This window comes from Stylophora pistillata, chromosome 8 (assembly GCF_964205215.1).
Source record: "Stylophora pistillata chromosome 8, jaStyPist1.2, whole genome shotgun sequence".
NCBI classification, from domain to species: Eukaryota; Metazoa; Cnidaria; class Anthozoa; order Scleractinia; family Pocilloporidae; genus Stylophora; species Stylophora pistillata.
This window is the reverse complement of record NC_142526.1, coordinates 10,502,683-10,523,574: the sequence shown is the minus strand read 5'-3', so window position 1 is coordinate 10,523,574 and position 20,892 is coordinate 10,502,683. Positions and strand designations below refer to the sequence as shown.

At 37.4% G+C, this 20,892-nt stretch overlaps 1 protein-coding gene across 1 annotated transcript; it reads right to left on the bottom strand.

Annotated features, from left to right (window-relative positions):
* Window positions 1–977: 977 nt before the first annotated feature.
* On the bottom strand, window positions 978–20,147 carry LOC111332447 (endothelin-converting enzyme homolog). The gene is made up of 17 exons (XM_088729843.1): window positions 19,026–20,147; window positions 18,711–18,770; window positions 18,305–18,421; window positions 17,236–17,322; window positions 16,162–16,292; window positions 15,692–15,914; window positions 14,560–14,658; window positions 14,133–14,210; window positions 10,486–10,589; window positions 8,857–8,915; window positions 7,492–7,543; window positions 6,767–6,834; window positions 6,245–6,372; window positions 5,119–5,184; window positions 4,108–4,203; window positions 3,479–3,555; window positions 978–2,507 (listed from the first exon to the last, which is right to left on the bottom strand). The coding sequence occupies exons 1-17, from the start codon at window positions 19,836–19,838 to the stop codon at window positions 2,408–2,410; spliced, it is 2,358 nt and encodes a 785-aa protein (XP_088585969.1). The 5' UTR covers window positions 19,839–20,147; the 3' UTR covers window positions 978–2,407.
* Between the last annotated feature and the right edge of the window lie 745 nt (window positions 20,148–20,892).

Sequence of the window (20,892 nt, the reverse complement as noted above, 5' to 3'; positions counted from 1 at the left end):
CAGAATGAGCGCAATTGAGTGGAGGAGATTGGAGAAATAGCCAAAAAACCGTGTCACTTTGACTGGAAAATCTGCACAAAGATCGTGTTTCACTACCCACCTACCTTTCCGAGCATGTGCTTTGAAAATAATGAGTAGTTTCTGAAAAATCTCTACACCAAAATGAAGCCTACTCAATTTCCAGCAAGTGAGGAGAAACTTTAGGCAAGGAGAGGGGAAAAAAAGGGCAGGAGAAAGAGAGAAAAGTAGAAGTCGTAAGTGGGGCGTGACTTTTCAACCCAAAAACTATGTCCAAATTTTGCTCTCTGCGCGTGCCCGAGATTTTCAGGCCGCCATTTTGCATTTGGATCGAAAGGCCGTCGAGGGCACGAGCTGTCAAGTGGTTTTTGGTAAGTTCGAGCTTTTAAAACCCCAACAGTGACCCGAAATCTGCTGGACTAGCTTCAAAACACAGTTTTCCACAAAAGCTGCGGCCATTAATGGGTTAAACACTTTTTGCATAATGCACATCCTAGGCTGTTCAGCATTAGTGCCTGGGCACCAGCACAAAATGGTGCTGCATCCAGACACTGGGTACCTGATATATCAGTGCCCAATTCAGTGCCTAAGTACTTTTATTGGGAGTGGGTCCAGTGCCTGAATGGGCCATTTTACAGTTGTGTACTTAGTTGCCAAGCCTTTGATTCAGAGTGAGGCTAAAGATGACCTTGTTGTGATAGAGACCTGTATCTCGTTAGCATGATAACAAAGTGATTTACATTTGAAAGGTAGCAAGGTTTGTATCATAACAAGGTTATCTCTAGCCTCACTCCCATTCAAAGGCTTGGCAACCAAGCACACAACTGTAAAATGGACTATTCTGACATGGCTACTTCAAAAAATGGTGTGTTCACATTGGTGCCCATCAAGAATCATACTGGTGCACCATGCCAAGCACTAGGTGTGAATGCAGCCCACGTATTTCATTTTTTTCGCAATTTTCTGCACAAGCATGTCCCTGTGCCACCCCAGGCAGGTGATGCCTCCCACATCTCACTCAGTGCCAACAAATCAACTTGAGAGCTCCACAATATTACATTACAATATATCTTGTTAACCAAGCGCGAGGGTCGTACTGGGAGAATATCGGCCTGAGGTCTCAACTGTATGGACCGAGCGCAGCGAGGTCTGTACAAAAAAGACCGAGGGCCGATATTCTTCCAGTACGGTCCCAAGCAAGCTTGGTTAATAAAAGATATTTTACACGACTGAAGTTCAAAGGGACACCAGTGTGGTATCATTCGTGACCATTCGGGACAGTGCCCGGTCCAATACTGAGAGAATATTGACCAACAATAGAGCATTTTGATTGGTTGATTTTAGTTATTGGCCCTCTGACTTCCCAAGTCATGTAATAAAATATATTAATGATGAAATTTGGCCCTTGTACAGCATTACGTCTCTTTTTTGATGTGTGTATCTACATTTTCTCATTACCCTATTTTCCTATTTAAAATGGAAATAAGAAACAAAACAAAAGATATAATTTACCAAAACTACCAAAAAACCACACTTATTTCATGCGTCCTCTTATGTACAAGCCAGCTGTACCTTTACTGACCAAAATGATCAATTTGCCATTTATACTCTCACATTATCTTTGTGAACAAGATTATGTCTAGGAAACACTCTACACATAAATGAGTACCAGTATTTAAAATTAAATAAACACTACCTACATAGTAAATAATAACAATTACATTTTCCTTTCTGACAATAAGCAAATGCTAAAAAACTATAACAAAGCCCCTTCACTGAAAATTACATTTATATTTATTAGTACTTCAAGTAATCAATAGCAATAATTAAAATAAAATTCCTTGTGTACCACCTTTTACCTTGGAATAAGTTTAATTACTACAACATTTTAAGTCACTGGCATGACTTGCAAATTAAAAAAAGTCCTTTTGTTTAAGTATTTAAATTAAAGAAGACCTTGAGATTCTAGTTCAACTGCTGTGATCGAGAGACCAAGATGGAATTTCTCCCTACAATTTCAGTATAGTATCGAGCAGACAAAGGACGAGAGTAAGAAAAACATCACTCAAGGGATCATTAGTTGATCCAAAACCAAATTCTCCAAACTATTATAAAAGTTGTATGGCAGAAAGTAAGGGGAGTTACCAATGAGATCTGGAAGTGAAAGCCTTATAAAAATAACTAAATCAAAGGTAACAAAAAACGACATGAAATCAAATAGAAGAATTGAAACTGCATGCATAAATAAAAAATTAAAGTATATATTAACAAGGATTGTTTGAAATTTAAGAGTCTGCCAGGAAATGGTGACTTTTTAATATAGAGATTTCAGTGACTTCACTATTAAATAAGTTCTCTTTTGAGACAGTGTTCAAGAGAATCAGTATCTCTACCAGATGTGACATTTGTTACGAGGGTTCATTTTGCTTCCTGGAGAACAATCGAAGGCTGCAGCAAAATCTTCGGAGTTAGACAATGAACCCAGGACTCTAAAGAACAAAATGAAAGTTTGTGTGCCTTTGAACTCAACTTGAAGATAGAATTTCTCCTAACACTATCAATACAATATCATGCAGTCAAGTGATGAGAATAAAGAATAATATTAATAAGGGGATTATTAGTTTATCCAACACCAAATTCTCTGAACTAACATAAGAATTGAATGGCAGACAATAAGGAGAATTAATGAGGAGATATTGGTTGTAAAAGGGTTAATAAAAGAGAGCTATTTACTGCCAAGTCTAAAAAAAAACTGAAACAAATGTGGTTGATTTCAGGTGAAAACATTCAAGACTTGAGGAACTGCAGTGCTAAAAATTTGAAGAATCTCCTTTAACCCTTCAACCCTAAGAGTGACCACCATCTACTTTCTCCTAACTGTAATATGAGAGTGGTAAAAGGAGGGGGGGGGGGGTCAAGATCATGTCTCACGGAAAATAAATTGGTCCTTTCACAATTCATGGGAAATAACTTCACTGTCGAAACTACAACCAAAAGCACGGTTCACAACAAATTAAATTCTTCTGTCTCATTCCACAGCATTGTCTGCCATTAATAGATAGTGGTATTTTCTATCTTAATCTGTTTTATATTTCATTCTTTGTAAATAATGACACGGTTGATACATTATTGCTTTTAATAAAGACCATTATTATTATTTTGGAAAATCATGGTTCACGGTGACTAATGAAATTATGATTCACAAGGAAAAAAAAAAACAAGCCGTTTCACATTTCACAGGAAAAAAATAGGCCATTCACAAATCATGAAAATACCCTTTACCACCCTCTAATGCTGCTGAATCAATAATTGAGATCATGAGATTAAAGGAAAATATAGCCAACCTACAAAGCTGTGATTGTTAAATTATTTCTCCTCATCAGTACCAAAGAAAATGTATAAAGAACAGTATGGAGAATAAAAATACTGATATTAGGGTGTAATGGGTTAACATTCATACCTGAATTTATCGGGTGAGTGAGAGTCAGAATCCAGCCTGACTATCGCAACCTGTTCTCTTATGTTCGCACACCAGCTCTGTGAAAAATATCCATACAAGTCAGTTATGAAATATTTCTTTGACTTTTTAACCGCTGAGGGTGACTAATATCTAATTTCTCCTTACAGCATTATCACTGAATCAAATGTTAGGGTCTAGAGAAAAAAGGAAACAATTGCTCAGTAAAATAAACTTGAGATTTCTAACAATACAAAAGGTAATATACAGAGAACTTCATAGTAAAATTAAATTAAATTGCCTCTGGAAATGGATATCGCACTCATCGTTGCATGATTGGTGCAATAGTTTAATCTAATCTGGAATTCATGGGTCAAATAAAAAAAAGAAGAAAAAAAGAAAACAGCAATAACATTGTTTGTTTGTATCCTGAGCACAAAACAAAAGATGGGAAACAAGATCACTTAGCCTTGTTTTCAACTCACAATTCCATGCTAAATACCTTGCTTCATTAACCAATCAGAATGCCAGATTTCATTCAATTATACAATTCTATGAAGAATATACACACTGATATTAAAGCTTAAACATCTAGAAAATAGCAACAACAAGTCCTACGAACAACAATGTACCTGTGCAAATGCTGTGAAGAATGTTCGATCTGCTGTCATGTTAAGAAGAGGGAGAGGAGGTTCGACGCCTTCTTTCTTTTCCCATTCCTTATAAGCCTGTTCAAACAAGAATGCAAGTATATTATTGACAAAAGGTAATTGTTATTGATCTGAATGACAATAACCTGCCTCTATTTGTTAGTTTAAACTATAGTACAGCAATAGCCCATTTCCAAATTACCCTTGGCCTCTTTTTCAAAACAAGGCCTAGCTGGTGCTCAACCATTCTTGTGAAAATGAGTTTAATTTGCATGTGAATGAAAACTTATTATCATATGAAAGGATGAGCACCAGGACTCGTTTTGAAAATGAGGCCAAGGGTAATTCGGAAACGGGCTATTGAGAACTTAAATTTCTTCCATTAATTCAAACCCTGACTTAAATATTGAGGTCATGGGAATAATGGTTGAGACTGCAAACAATGTTCAACAAATTCTCCATGTAAGTAACAAAAGAAATGTCTAGAGCTTTATTAGCATTTTAGGCAACTGATGGAGGCAGAAAAGTATTTTCATTGAAACCTAGACATGGTCAGATGGGCTCATCACATGCTAAGCCTTTGCACATCCTTTCTCAGATTTTCAGTGATGTCCTTTGTGTAGTATGTTGGTAGAAGCAAAGCTCTTTGTTAATAGTCTGGTTATCTGTAACTGATTTGTGACAAAGTATGAGAAGGCAATTGTCCCAAAAGATTCCTTAAACAAATTTTTTTCTACCCACATCCTGGTAAAAAGATATCTGAGAGAATCATTGAAGATTTCTTGAATCCACTTGATTATTCCAAATTGCCGCATTTGCAATAATTTCTGCACCAAAAAATGGGTGGGGGTGGGGGTGGGGGCAGGGGCCTAGAGCTTCTCCTATCCCTCCCCCCTGTTTTATAGCCCATACAAAAGCATGATCAGTTGTAAATAAGTCTTGATATCATAAAGAAAATTCCAATATGTAAAAAAAAAGAATATAAATACTGACTCTGTAAGCAGCCTTTAAGCCTCCATTATCAGCGATGTTTTCCCCAAGGGTAACTTTGCCGTTCACCTGGTTTGAGAAAAATCACGAAGAAAAAATTTAAGGTGCTGCATATAACATAGCATGATTTTTTTCTTGCAGTAACAAAATTATTTTCATTGGTTTGATTGAATTTCTTCCATCCCTAAAAGGTCAATAAGTTGGTCGGTTAGTCAGTCAATCAGTCATTCAAAAAAACCGGTTGGTCAATAAGTCAGTCAGCTGAGCAGTCAATTAGTCATTCAATCAGTTAGTAAGTCAACCAGTCAGCCAGTCAGTCTGTCAGTCAGTCATCAGTCCATCAATCAACCAGTCAATCAGTCAATCAGTCAGTCAGTCTGTCAGTCAGTCATCAGTCAGTCTGTCAGTCAGTCAGTCAGTCATTTGGTCAGTCAGTCATCAGTCAATCAGTCAGTCTGTCAGTCAGTCATCAGTCCATCAATCAATCAGTCAGTCTGTCAGTCTGTCAGTCAGTCAGCTGGTCAGTCAGTCATCAGTCCATCAATCAATCAGTCAGTCTGTCAGTCTGTCGGTCAGTCAGCTGGTCAGTCAGTCATCAGTCCATCAATCAACCAGTCAATCAGTCAGTCATCAGTCCATCAATCAACCAGTCAATCAGTCAGTCAGTCTGTCAGTCAGATGGTCAGTCAGTCAGTCAGTCAGTCATCAGTCCATCAATCAACCAGTCAATCAGTCGGTCAGTCAGATGGTCTGTCAGTCAGTCAGTCATCAGTCCATCAATCAACCAGTCAATCAGTCAGACATCAATCAACCAGTCAATCAGTCAGACATCAATCAACCAGTCAATCAGTCAGACATCAATCAACCAGTCAATCAGTCAATCAATCTGTCAGTTAGTCAGTCAGTTGGTCAATCAATCAATCAACCAGTCAGTCAGCCAGGCAGTCAATCAGTCACTCAAACCATAAGTCAGTTGGTTGGTCATTCAGAGCATCAGTCAGTCAGTCAGCCATTTATTCAGTCAGTCAGCCTGTTTGTCCAGTCATCTGCAAATCAATAAGTTAAAAAAAAAATGCAACTCCAATACTACACAGCTATTGGCTAAGAGGTAGAAAACCATTTCACTTACATTCTTATTAAAGTAAGAAAAGTTTGAATACTGCTGTATCATACATGCACTCCTCTTCTCATATTGTTCCACAGATTTTTGTGTCCACCACAGTGTCCCATAATTTCCATATTTATCATACATGCGACCTATGTAAACAAATTCACAAATCAGCTGAATGGAGAATTCTTCAGGAAAGAAGTTGGTCAGACAATGTTCCTTGTTGGACAAAAGTTCCTTGAAGCTTAGAATTAACCCGAGATCATTCAGGATTTCATCAAAGGACTTTAAGGTAACTTTTTGTTTGCTAATCTGATGTTGGTGATATGTTGTTTTTCCACTTGATAATTAGTTTCATTTCCTTTCACTTCATTTCTTCATGATTAGGACATGACCTCACTATTGTAGAGTTTCTGAGGGGGGACGAGATGGTGAACACTAGTGTCTTGCATATTATTTCAATGCTCTGCATAAAAAGAAAATACAAAATAATTGTATGTAAGCAATTGCTAAGTATTTTTATACACAAACTCCTCTCTATACCTGAATTGTCAAAGGCATGAGTAAGTTCATGGCCCACCACTGCTCCAATTTCTCCAAAGTTCACAACCCTAACAGTAAATGAACAGACAAAATGAAAAGGTTTTTAACATACGATGAAGACATGTCCACTGAAACCATAAAATTGATATTAAAAAATATAACCATCATGAGTTAATAAAAGCCATGATTATAAAATTGTGATCCTTTAATTATCAATAACAATTACAATTTTGATCAGCAGGGATTTGCTAAAGCAAAGGCATAGAAAAAACCAGGAAAGATTTATTACTCGACGTTTCGGGGTCATCATGACTCCATTATCAAGAGACTAGTTTAAAAACATGCAAATAAGGAAAGGTACAAGAATAGCATAAATTAGACTGAACGGCTTAAACAAACACCTTGGCGCGGATGGAATCCGTTTGCACGTTCAGTGTTGGCTTACGCATGCGAATATACAACATTTCATTAACAAGGCAATCAAATTTGCCGTTACATTTCGTGATGACGTTGAATTGCTCGATCAAGCGTTCAGGCATTTCACTATTGTGCTGGAGGTGGTAGTGTTTGTAGATAGAAGATGATTTCCTTTTGTGCCCTTCTACGCGCTCGTGTAAGTGACCACGAGTATAGCCCACATACCCTGCATCACACAGGTTACATTTAAATTCATAAACGATACAATTTTGTGTGACATTGTGATAAACATGGTAAATTCAACTTACTTTGGGAAGTTCCTGTTATAGTATGGAGCTTGCAAAATTCCTGCTGGGAATACTACAAGGTAACAAATGACAATAACCAGTCAAACACCTCTCAAATTTCTTTGACTCACAGTTTACTTTTCACTCAACCTTTTGTACATAATTTATGATGAAGTAGTAAGAAAAGATGTAAAGATTACTGTAATGAAAGCAGTTACTGTAGCATAGCAACAGCAATAAGGTTAATAATAAGGATGGTAAGAAATATAACAATTTACAATAACACCTTACTCTCAAGGCTCATACGAATGAAATCAATCTTATGCTCTCACTCTGAAACTATTATTTCTCACACATTTAAGGTTTCTGATTTAAACTGTTGATGAAATGTCAAACTGCTGCTGTAGTTAAGTGCCTATCAAATTAATTATCCTAATTAACTCCTTAATTCCTTTCCACTCCCTTCAAACACTTTCCAACAATGGAAAATTCTTGCTCAGAATAAAGGAATGCACATCTTAGCTACTTCAATTTTTTTCCCAATTTTTTGCAAAGGGGGGGGTATGCCCCCATACCTCCCAGGATGGTAATGCCCATTTCACTCTTTTCCAGCAAACAAATAATGCTAATAATAATAATAATAGTAATTATTATAATAATAATACTAAAGAAGTCAAATAATAATAGAGGCCGAAATGAAGGAGTTGGTCGGAAACAAGAGTAAGGGAGTTCTTCAAAATATGCAGAAGGCTTTGATCTTGGGAACACTAAATATCTCTCGGTCATTTAAAGTTGTAACATGAACAATGAAAAATGCTTTCTATTTAATTCTTTGCCTTCAAAAATTCTGTGGATTATAAGAAAATTAGGAAGTGATCGTCACTGATTAACTCTTTCAAAGCTGAAATAAGTAATAGGTTTTTAAAGATTAATTATAACGACTATTTTAGATTCGGATACCCGAAATACCTATTTTTTTTTTTTAATTTCTCGAGATTTTTTTTTCACTATTATAATAGTTAACGGGCTACGCTCATGCGTCCCGTAATACTATTCTTACTGTATATAGCATACAAAAGTTTTAAACTGCTGCATAATAATAATAATTTAAACATGTCTATACAGGATTGCTACATCAGTTTTATAAAAACCTGCTATCAATGCAGGGCCTGTAAAAAAATAAAAAATATGGATAAAAACAGATTACAATAATATGAAATAGTTACACTAAAAAGAAGATCTGAAATAATGTTATAGAGAATAATGATGATGATGATAATTAAGACAACGAGAAAACTTAAGGCCAATGGTGTTGGTTATGATAACAATAAGCAGTGGAGTATGACTGTGTTTTCTCTGGGCAACTGACTAAACAAATAAACTTACCAATCTGGTTCCTGGATGGACTATAGTAAGCATTGACAGTTTGTGGTGTCATATACCACCTGTTACAGAAGAGATTAAGAAAGAACATAAGAAAAGTTGACCTTTCAACTCTCGTTAAAATTTAAAACTTAACTAAATAACTTTATAATCTTTTTAATTATCTACTGTAAATAACTATCATCTACATAATTATGTAAATGTATGTGACTTTTAAATTTTTTAGTGTCCCCCATTAGCTTATAGCTAAAAACATAGACACTTAAATAAAGTTTTTCATTCATTCATTCATTCATTAAGAGAAAAAGGAAAATTGATATGACAAAATAAACTGATCGTTGGATTCACAACAGATTTCTGATTAGCTACATAACAGCTGAATAAATTTCTCTTCAAATTCTCCCACTCAAACTTTGACAGCCCAACCAAACAAAGAACACACCAACGAAGCTGGACCTCCTTGCTCAGATGTTTGTTTCAAGAATTTGGTCTTTTCACATCCACCACTAAGCAGGTAAAGCTGAAAGAGTTCAGGGCCAAGTTGTTCAAAGCTGGGTTAAGATAACCCTGGGTTAGTGTGAAATCTAATCTTGAAAATTCACTACAATTATTTTGGTCTGCAATTTGACGATTGGATGCCTTTTAAAGAGTAGTATGAGAAATTATCTGAGAATGGTTTTTTACACATGGGGATGAAGAAACCTGGATAAAAATTTACGGTAACCCTGGGTTAACCCTAGTCAGCCTTTGAACAACTGGGCCCTGGCATACAGTTTATATTCCTCATACTGATGAAGAGTATCAATTCAAACACATAAAATAGGAATAAATTCATTATAAATGAAAAGGACTAGATTCATTAAAAAAATAAAGTAAGAATTGCCACAAGACTTAAAAGAAAAGGAAATATTATTAGATTTTGCAAGGAAGGAGCTACACTCCAAGACACATCTGTTGGGACTCTAATACTGCCTCCCCTGCCCCTCTCAAAGTTGGTCTGGAAGATGGCATAGACACATATTTCATGAAAAATTTTGGAAGGAGGTGAAAAAACATCATATGAATAGTTCTGGAGAAGTGTCCCAGCTAATTATGTGGGGAGTGTCGGTTCAATGTTTTGTGTACCCCCTCTACCCTTCCACTTCCCACCTCACCCTTTCCCTCTGATTTATAGATTGAAATAAATAAAAAGTCAAGTAAAGTCTGTTTACAAGCCAAGTGGCCCCTTTGGAAAGCACTCAACTCCAGTTTCTGTAGCATGGAGTGACTAGGAGTATTTCTGGGATGCTAGTCCATCACAGGGTTACCCCCCCCCCCTCTCCCCCGCCTCCCCAAATAAATTTATCTCTACCTATTTTTAAAAACATCGGAGTGAAGAGAAGCCCTATGATGAGAGTAAAGTGTCTTGCACAAGAACACAACACAATGTCCCCAGCAAGGACTTGCATCTACGCCACTCAATCTGGAGTCTAGTGCACTAAGCATGGGGCCACCATGCCTCTCTTTGGAAATTAATGACTAACCACTAATTTTGGAATCCTTTTCTTCAAATATTTCCATCTGTAAAGCATTGGGGATTTTAAAAATTTACCCAAAGCTAATTAGTGAGTCTTATTCATAGAATAAACATACTTATGCTTGTCAACAGGCTTGCGGAGCATATTCAGGGTCTCGGAGAGATGGAAGTCATCAGAGTTGCGTACGTTCTGAAAATAATTCTTAGGACTGAATTCAAGCTGAAAATGAAGAAAATTCTTCAGATTATTATTATTTTCCAATAACAGGCTGATGAAATATACAATAATTTATAATATCATTTGTTGGAGTAAATATGTAAAGAAAAATGTCAAACATCAAAATCAGTGAACATACTTAAATGATGTCCTATCAGTAAAAAAAAAAAATCAAAACCATTTTTAATACAGCTTCCTCAAGTTCATTAATCAAATTACCCTTTTTCAAACCTCCCAATAAAAAGACAAGAAAATGACCTCAAAATCCTTCACCATTTAAGAGACTTCTCTTTTCAAACATTTGACTTAGAAACTATACTGATGAGTATAGGGACACAAGTACCCTGTAACCAAATTGTAGATAGACCATTTTTTATCATCAACTGGAATTTCAGGTAAAAAATGAACTTGGATATACAAGAATCTTTCAACCAAACTTTCATAAAACCAGAACCCAGTGCCTAGAATTTAAGTGCACAAGAATCCTGTACCTAGAATTAAATGAGAGCCTGTGATCAACACAAGCCAGCCCCAGTCTTTCATGCATTCATTCATTTCAGTGTAGCCCAAGGAAGATAGCTCACTTGCAGCATTGATCTAAGCATTGTTTTGCAAATTCATGGTTTTCATGCCAACATTCCAACTCTCCCGTATCATCCAGGAGTCTTCCCTTTACAAAACCAGTCTCCTACTTTCCCGCATAGTTAACCAAATCTACCTGATAAAAGCAATAAACCAGCTTTCAAAAGCTCTGCACCCCAAGATTTACTCAAATCAAAATGATTTTGGTTTAAATTTACAAACTCATCTTGCTATTTCTCAAAGCATTTCTTTTATGCAACCACATCTTGACATAAATAATTGTAAACAAAAGCAGTTTCTTCATTTTTTGGGAAGGGAAATTGATTTACCGTATTTATTCGCCTATAAGCCGAGCGATTTTTCCAACAAATTAAACTGAGAACAGGTAAATTCTCGCCAAGGAAGGGGGTTCGGCTTATAGCCGAGTATTTTCGCCAAAAAATATTTACGGGTGCTTAACAAGATTCGAAATTCAATGTTTATTCGACTGTAAGCCGAGCGATTATCAACAAACACAAATTTCCGAGATCACGAAAGGTAGGTACATGTAAATCATTGTTGGTTCTGCTCGACGGAAGCTCGAATCGCATAGGAGTTTCATCCATATATTTGAACAGCCTGGAGAGCGAATGGCCATACCGCTGCCGAAGTGCGATCACGAACCGATGGAACTGGATGATCTTTTCTTCCAGATCTTGTGGGAGTCGCTGGGCCAGGGTTGTCCTAGTGCGAAGGCTGATGGAATGGCGCTTTTTCCATCTCTGGTAGCAACCCAGTGAGGCTCTGAAGTCTGGATCACTGCTCAACTCCTTCGCTTTTAGCCGTAGAATTAATCCGCTTACAGCAATTCCTGTAAAAGATAACAGAGATCAATAGCGCTTTATACTAATGACGTCATGAAATTTTAGACCCCCCGCGTGACTCAGACAAACAAACTCCACTTCTTTGAGAACCACAAGGGAAATGGCGAGTAGTTCGCTTATTCCCTTACAGTTCTGACCGAAGAGGACGGCGTTCCTGGCTCCAAATTTGAAAGACAACCGGAAGAATACACTGTAGACCAGCTAAAACGGTGGTTAAAATGTAGGGGCTTAAAATTAAGCGGTAAACGAGAAGAACTTGTACAGACTGTGTGAGATGCGGGAATTATCACACCCTTGATCCGGCAATCGATCATGGAAAATGGTTTGCTGCCAAAGTTTTTCAAGAAAATTCTGATGTGAACAATGTAAAAAGGGGGTTGACAGGCCTACACGACTCCCCAGCGCGTGCTTAGAATAGCCTATTCAAAGTTTGGCTCTCACGAGCATGTTTTTGAGCGATCGCCCTCTTTTGTAAGATACGAGCGGCGGATTTTTGTATATTTCGCTCAATACTGATTGTGTTTCTATTAAATGCCAGTTCATGTAGTTTATGTAGTTAATGTTCAGGCAGTTGTCATTGAATAATTTCTGTTTCTTTGACGCTGAATTTTCTCTTTCTTTCGGTGCTTTCCTCTAAGGAGCATGTGCTCAACTTACTTGCGCTGCTCTTAGATTTGCCTTTAGTGGATCGGGAAATTCGGCTGTTGGACCTTTTTCGCCGGGCCAGTGAAGAGCACAAATATAACTTAAGTGTTTCTTGTTATGTTTTTCTCCGTAAAAAACTCATGCGAACAAGCCACCAGCCAACGCTTGCACTTTGCCATGTCTCGCGAAGGTTTTGGGAAAGGAATGAATACTTTCTTCCCTAATTCCTTTCACTCTTTGAGTGATTTTGGCCATTTATCTGCATATCTTGAGTCTGTCTTACACTCACCCCAACAACAGTGTTTGGTACCAACCATGCCCCTTCCTTTCAGAACGCCAAGTCATTTTTTGACGAAATATTCCGTCGTTTTGTTTTAATTTTACAGCTCTCGCTCATACATTTCTTTAAGCTGGTCGCAATGTTTGTCTGAGTCTGTGCGGGGGGTCTCATAGGTTATCACGTAGCAAAATCTATTTTTAGTAATAGTATAAAGCGCCATTGTTTGACTTGTTTTGACGACATGAAACACTGGCCAATCAGAAGCGGTCATTCCCACGGTTTGTGTAAACATTGCAACACGATCTGACAGATATCAGTTGATCGAAGCTTTTCATTGTTTTAAAGAAGCGAAAGACTTACCTTGACTCCCCTGCTCTGAAAACCTGTCCAGTAGTGTTTGATCCAATTCAGGATACTTTGGCGAAAAGCAGCCCATCGTCTTTCGCTTTGCTGACATTTTAAGCTCACCATAAAACAGGTTCGCTTGATCTTTTCGCCAGCGACGCACCATCGATTCACTGATTCCGTAATCTCTAGCGATGTCGGAGTTGTTCTCGACGGCCTCTGCTTCAGCAACGACTTTTAGTTTGAACGCTAAGTTGTATGAAGAACGACGAACTTTCGGCATGATGATCGATTACGATAACTTTGAAAGAGAGCGATTGTTTGAGACAGGATTCTGAACTCTGGTGAATGTTTTGTTGTCACGCATGGTTCTATTCATTTACACATTAAATTCAACTTATCTGTGATTTGTTGTTACTTTCAATTAAACGACCAATAACAACTGAGTAAATAACCTACTTTTTGGTTACATGTTTCCCGAGAGGGAAGCTCCTTTTGTTTTCGGTTTATGTTAATTCATCTCAGTTAACGACACTCGTGGAGTACTTTGCAATTATTAGGTCTCGGCTTATAGCCGAATGTTTTGTGTTTATTTTTTATTTCAATGCAACAGCTGCTGACATGAAGAAGTTTAGGGTCTCGGCTTATAGCCGAGATCGGCTTATAGGCGAATAAATACGGTAATCTGGGAGGGAGCATCAATTTTTTTAGTTAGCGGCGGGGGTTGCTGCTGAGTTGATGCTGTGGTGGCATGGGAGAAAAATCTCCAGACTTTAAATCTGCACAGGTTGGCATCTATGGAGTCGTACTCAACTGCTCCTAGCTACTCACCCCCTTGTACTTCTCTTCAAGTTTTTGTGGATCCTTGATGTAGTCTGGAAATCCAATCATGTCTACCACTGCATCCGCCTGGAAGTTTTTAAAAAGAAAACTTTGTTTCCTGTGTTTTGTCTCAAACAAGATGATTCCAACCTTAATTTCTTGACCAGCCAGAATATCATTTGCAATTTTTTAAATCATTGTAAGAAGTAATAAATCTTGGACTATCAATGATAATAAAATAATTATCAAAATAATTGCTTCACACATATCTGTGGCTTTGATCATCATGATGAAGGCTAAATGAAACACTAAATCTAGTGAGGTATTCATTTACAAATGTGCCAGCAAAAGATTAATGTAGAATAGCTCTGGAAATCAGAATAATAAGTTGAGTTAAGGAGGAGTTATCTCGGATACCCAATTGACAGTTAGACACCTTGTCTTCTGCTGCCTTGCGTGTCTTTTCATCCATCCACTCCAGATCTGGTAGACCTCTTTTAAATGCATCACGTACAGCATCGACCATCTGAGTGGCCTGTCATTGATTTGGAACAGACATATAAGCATAAACCTTAGTACTTACTAGAAGCTAAGGATCTGGCTTTAATCAAACAAGGTACACAGCAGTCTTCTACAAGGGTAACAGAGTGTGGGACAACACTGAATTTTACCCTCATGGATAAAACTATATGTAGAGTCAATAAATGTCAGTCAAACAGGCAATACTCAGATAGCTTTTATATGAACAGGTGTACAGAATAGAGGTCTGGCATTCTAGTACTCTGTAGTAGTCCTCCACAGGGAATATACAGTGTGATTTGACAACTTTATCCTTATAGATAAAACTGTAAGTAGAGTCAATTAAAGTCAGTCAAACAAGTAGCACCCAGATAGCTATTACTAACATGAACAGGTGCAAAGAATAGGTCTGGCATTCTAGTACTCTGTAGTAGTCCTCCACAGGGAAAATACAGTGTGATTTGACAACTTTATCCTTATAGATAAAACTGTACATAGAGTCAATAAAAGTCAGCCAAACAGGCAGTAATCAGACTGCTTTTACTTGAACAAGTGCACGACATGTAGCAGCTTTTCACCCAACATCCAATTCTCTATGTGTTTTACAAGGCAAAATGAGAAAGAATCTAACTTTCCATCAGGGAACAATAAGTGTTTTTCCTATGCAACCACTGCATTTCAATGATTTTTAGGAATTCTAAAGTCAAAAAATTTTGAACACAATTTCAATGGAATGGCAGGCTATTTAACCCGTAACACCCTTACATCAGTATGCGTATTCTCCATACTATTCTCTATTCTCTATACATTTCTTAAGATGCTTGCAAGGAGAATTTGTTGAACAATCAAAAGCCTCCTTGGAACCAATGGGTTAAAACGGCTTAAACAGGATGAGTTTTTTGAAAACATTCCTTAAAAAAAAATAATTGATTGAACAATCAGTATTATCTGCTTTAATTATACCAAAAAAATTTATCTCAACTCTAAGGTCAAATCTATTTCTCACAAAAAAAAAAAAAAAAAAAAGACAGCTCTGTATAACTTTGTACCTGTTGTTTGCTAGTTCCATCAAAGACCTTCTCTACAAATAGCTTTCCCACAGCCATTCCAATAGCTCCACCAGTGCTCCCCATGCACTTCTTCCACAAGTCTTCTGATCTTGTGGAACCCGTTAAAACTTTGATCAGATCTTCATGAGCATCACGGAATTTCTCTGATAGTAAAGGTGCCAATGGGTAAACAACGTGCCACACCAAGTAATTGTTCAACAACCTTGGAAAAATGCAGAGTTTGTTAGTTATTTAGTTCGTCTTCTTTGTGCATCTATACACATATATAGGGCCTTGGCCAGAGAATGCCACTGATTTATATTGGCTATCAGTCAGTCATGCTGCCCACATGTCCAGCCTCTCATTTAAATTTTTTTCTTGAGCTTCTAAACACCTGCATCAAAGAAATGTATAAAAAACCAGTGTAGAGAATTGATATTTGACACTGAGAAATACATAACAACGCTCACCTTTCTGATGCATTCTTTATCACTGGTGACAAGGCAGCAAGATATCTTGTTGCATACACCACAACCTCTTCTTCATCTTTAATGTCAGCGATGTTTTTAAAATGATTCTTTAAGAAGGCAAGCCAGCCAATCTGAAAAAATAAAAAAATAAATGGAAATGATATTATGTTGCATTCAAAGTATAATTACCACATTTGTTACTAAAAAGGCACACCAGAACCTTCTACTAGTGCCTTTCTCACTGAGCCTTTCTTAACTTAAGAGTATAAATAAATATTGATAAACTGTCATGGGAAACTGACAAAATGTTAAGAGGCAACCAATGACAGATTAGCATACCATCCTCGGGAGAAATAGCAATACTCTAGGCTACTTCTTGTGGTGGATGCTGGAGGAAGCTTTGGTAGTGTGGGATCAGGCTTGAGAGCAGAGTTAGGTACCTTTTCCTTCTACACTGTAATGTCACAGTGCACGTACCTCAGTCAAATTCAATTCTTAAATATCAAAGACTTTTTTGTCATTGCATGGACAAGAGAAGAAAAAAGTTTAAAGTGCAAGGCATTCTGAGAAGATCTGGATATTTCTATTCAATCTAATGATAGTTACAATGATAACAGAAAAACTAATTGCGGCAATTAATGCTGAATTGCGAGTTGTTTTACAACACTGTGCGGGGGACTTTACCAGACTGCTAGTAGCAGTTTACAATCAATAAAGGCAAATCTAACAGATGCCCCCTCCCCCTAATTCCCAGAAAACAGGCCAGACCACATCACAGTAATCTTGTGAGTGGGTCCTTTAATGTCTCCTGCCTAACCAAATTAACTAATTAATAGATGCAGGAGACATGACCTACAGTTTATTCATCCTTATTCAAGAAGACTAGAATGTCTATCCATTTCTTGATATTATAGAAAGGTCGCACATTCTCCACAGTAATTTTAAAACCTTGAATGTTGGTCTGGCCAGGGCTCAAACCCTCGGCCTCCCACAGAACATTCCGGCACTCTAGCCAATTGAGCTAACCGGGATATAATAATCAAATAATCTTGAATAATTATATAGTGACATTACCTGTGGACAGAGCTCTGTGAGGTTCTTAATGTTTGTTTTGTTGTAAATCTCATCAATCTGGCTTCTGTTTTCATGAGGCACAAAAATCTAAAAATGAAATTTAAGTGTTTACATGAAATTATAAGTATTTCAATAAGTATTAAAGATGGCTATGGACTCCTTCAATTTTTTTTTTAAACTCTGAAGAAAGTTTAAATGTTGATTGTTACTTAGTTCATTTACCCCTTTACTCCCCAGATCTGATTGTTAATTCTCCCCTGTTACACATTTCCTGGTCATCACTTAGTTGGTGTTAATCAAAAAAACTCTTACCTAATGATAAGTTTAAATAATCTCATTACCTGTTTGCTGGACAATCTATAGATGTTATCAGGAGTACTTACATGTTTATCAGGTCCGGGAGTTGAAGGTTAACATAAGAAAAGAGATTTCTTTTTCTGCTGCTATATTTTAACAATTTGTTTGATAAAAGTAATTACTCCATGAATTGATTACTCTAAACCTGTCAAACATTCTCGAAGAGGATCTGAATTCAAGGTCTCTCTACTATTTTTCTTGCGTTTCTTCAAATGTTTGCAATGATAATTTGGTGTTGAATCAGATAAAAATGTCCTTACTGATATTTTTCTTTCATCTAATCACCTTTCTACTTGACAATGTATTGATATCATAAAGAGAAAATATTCAATGGTCACCCCTAAGCATGGAAGAGTTAAACAATTGTTATTTTTAAAAATGTGGAGGTGCTGTTGAGGAAATCTGGACACCCTATCAGTCGTGTTTCAAGCCAAATTCAGTCCACTTAAAGTAGCTCCCAAGATCTCCTTAGTGTTTACAGTACTATTCTTAGGATCTTAGTCCTGACAATTTAGAATTGGATCAACAAATAATCCCTGTATATTGATATAATTTCTTTTTTCCCATCAATTTCTGGTAGATATTGTATTACCACTGTAAGGGGAAATTATGCCTTGGTCACTTGGTCACCAGCTAAAAGGTTATTATGAGGAAACATGCTATTAACATTACAGCATAGACTTGTTTACTATTCATTACATAAGTGACCAACCTTTGCCAATTTAATTTCAAACTCTAAGACCTCTCGCATTTGTTTTCTTGTTTCATTCTCCTTTCCTCCCAGCAAAACGCCAATAGTGGTCATATAGTTCAAGTAAGCTACCAGTTTCTGTGGACAGAGAAAACCACCGCCTGATCAAATACTCTGGCAGAAGCTCTGCATAGGAAAATCATGAAAACTAATAACTCTTTAAGAAACAGTTGGAGAAGTAACTACCCCTTGTAGGGTGGAATTACATAGAGCTAACAGTTAGTAGAAGGTTAAAATTTGCCTCACTCCCAACATATGGCTTTGTAGAGTTAGCAGCTTAAAAATACTCAGCAAAACTATACTCCAAAACATCTAATGCAATATATATACAAAATATACTTATTTACATATTAGAAATGAGACCTACAGGATCAGTCATGTTGTTAAGGTAATATGTTCGAGATAATGTCAGTCCAGCTTGATCAACCTGAAAAAAAAAAAAAAAATTATAAAAATAATCTTAAAGTACATGGTAAGTGAGTATCAAAAGCTAATTAAAAATATCTAATCAAAGCTACAGAAATAACACAAGGAACCAAAGAAAATTTGAACTAAATTCCAGAAAGCTGTGTCAAGCGTGGAATAATGCAGCTATTAGAGCAAACCTTGACCTGCCCCGTCCCCACCCCACATATCTTTCTAAATTAAACTGGTGTTCACATTTCATCTGAGGGAGGCTTACCTTGATTATATTTTTTGATGAATTCTTATCATCTGCATCAACGTCAACGGCGAAAAACGCGGAACCTGAATACTTTTTATGCACCAATCGTAGGGTTTTGCCAAAGTCGAATTTTGTTTTGTTCCGATCTGGCGACGTTATACTCCATCCACCAAGATCCTCAATTATGTCGCGTAGCGGCTTTGCCCCCATTTTGTTGATGTTTGTCAAATTCATACAAGAATTGTAGAAAGTCTTAGCCTTCTTTATGGTTGGTGACCTCGTGGGAGCAGCCAACAATTGGCGTAAAAGCCGTTCATTGTCTTCCTGTAAAGCTGAATAAATCCCCCAGAACGATTTGCTTTCAGGAATCGGATGATTCTGCAACCAACCTCCGCAGGCATATTCGTAAAAATCGTCGCATGGATGAACAGATCGGTTTAGTGCGTGAAACATATGATGCGCTGCGTCTATGCAGCCCTGTGTAACACACACAGTATTCTGGTGTAAGGGTTTCCTTTTCCCTTGTTCAATTGTTCCTGATTTTCCTGCATATCTCGACAGCAACGCAGATAGCACAATGCAAATCACGATGAGCACCGCAATAATCGCTACAAGAACTGTGTTCTTTGTGAGCTTACAGGGTGAATTAAAACTTGAGCCATTTCCCGCCGAGGAGACGGAGAAACGAACCGAAGGATGATCTTCGACTGTGTCCTTAATGAGCAAAGCTGGATCGCTGGGTCCATCTTCCCAAGAATCTTCGCTTAGCAAAGGCACATTCGTTGTTGTATCGCTGATTTCAGCGCGGGTATAGTCTCTGGTCGAAGACATTTTCGTGTAGTGCTGATCTCAAAGACAACAATTACTGACTGAAAATTTGTCACCTGTTCTCGAGGAAAACAGAAAACGTTTCCAATTTGCGCTTTTTAAAATGGCCGTCGGCAAGACAGTGGTATGATTTTTCAAAAGCGCTTCACGGGAACAATCTTCCGCTCTGGTCTCAGTATCCTTCGGAGTTAGACTCTCAAAGATTAGGTTTCCCGACAAAATCAGACTTTCTGTGGCTCTCAGGGAACTATTCCTCGCTCAGCGCCCCTAGTCATAATGTAATGGACTGCATTGACTTAATATGCAAATGAAAGCAACCGGAAGCGCAGATGCCAATGGGCACCGGACGTTAAATGACATGGGAAGAACATAAACATAAACAAAAGATAAATAACGACAACAATGAAAACAAGTAAAAAAAAAAAAAGGAAACGAATGAAAAAAACTTGTCCAAATTCTTTGCGAAATCAGTTCCCAACACCATCATTGTCTTGCCAAACAAAGAGGTACAAAGAAAAGGTTTTTTTCCAACGGTACCTAAAAAAATAACTTTAAAAAAGATTGTCGCAGGATATTTTTGCTTTTAAGGTTCTTCTTGACTATATCCGCCCTCTATGTCAAATGTAGTGTTTTCACGCATAATTCCGAATAAAAGTCGGGTGTATTTATTTTCTCGCCTCGGTTGGAGCAGACTGAACGTTACAACCTTGAGGAAAAAAAAACGTTTTTCTGCTTTCTTTCCGTCGCATTCTTACAGGATGATCTCGCAGGTTTATATTTTATCTGCTTGTATCAACGTCTCATTTTTACTTCCCAACATATAACGTGGAGCTATTTCTCCTGAGAAAATATCCTTAGGGGCCGACCATTTAACTCTTGAGGGGGGGTGGGTGATTTTGAAAAAATTTCCTGCAAGCGCTTGTTGGAAGAAAAAATTGCATGCAGCCCAAACGCAACAGAGAAAAAAGAGCATTTAGAACGGAAAAAATATCCTGCCCAGCAGATTGCTAGAAAACAAATTACTTGATGACCAGAAATCACCCACCCATCCCCCCTC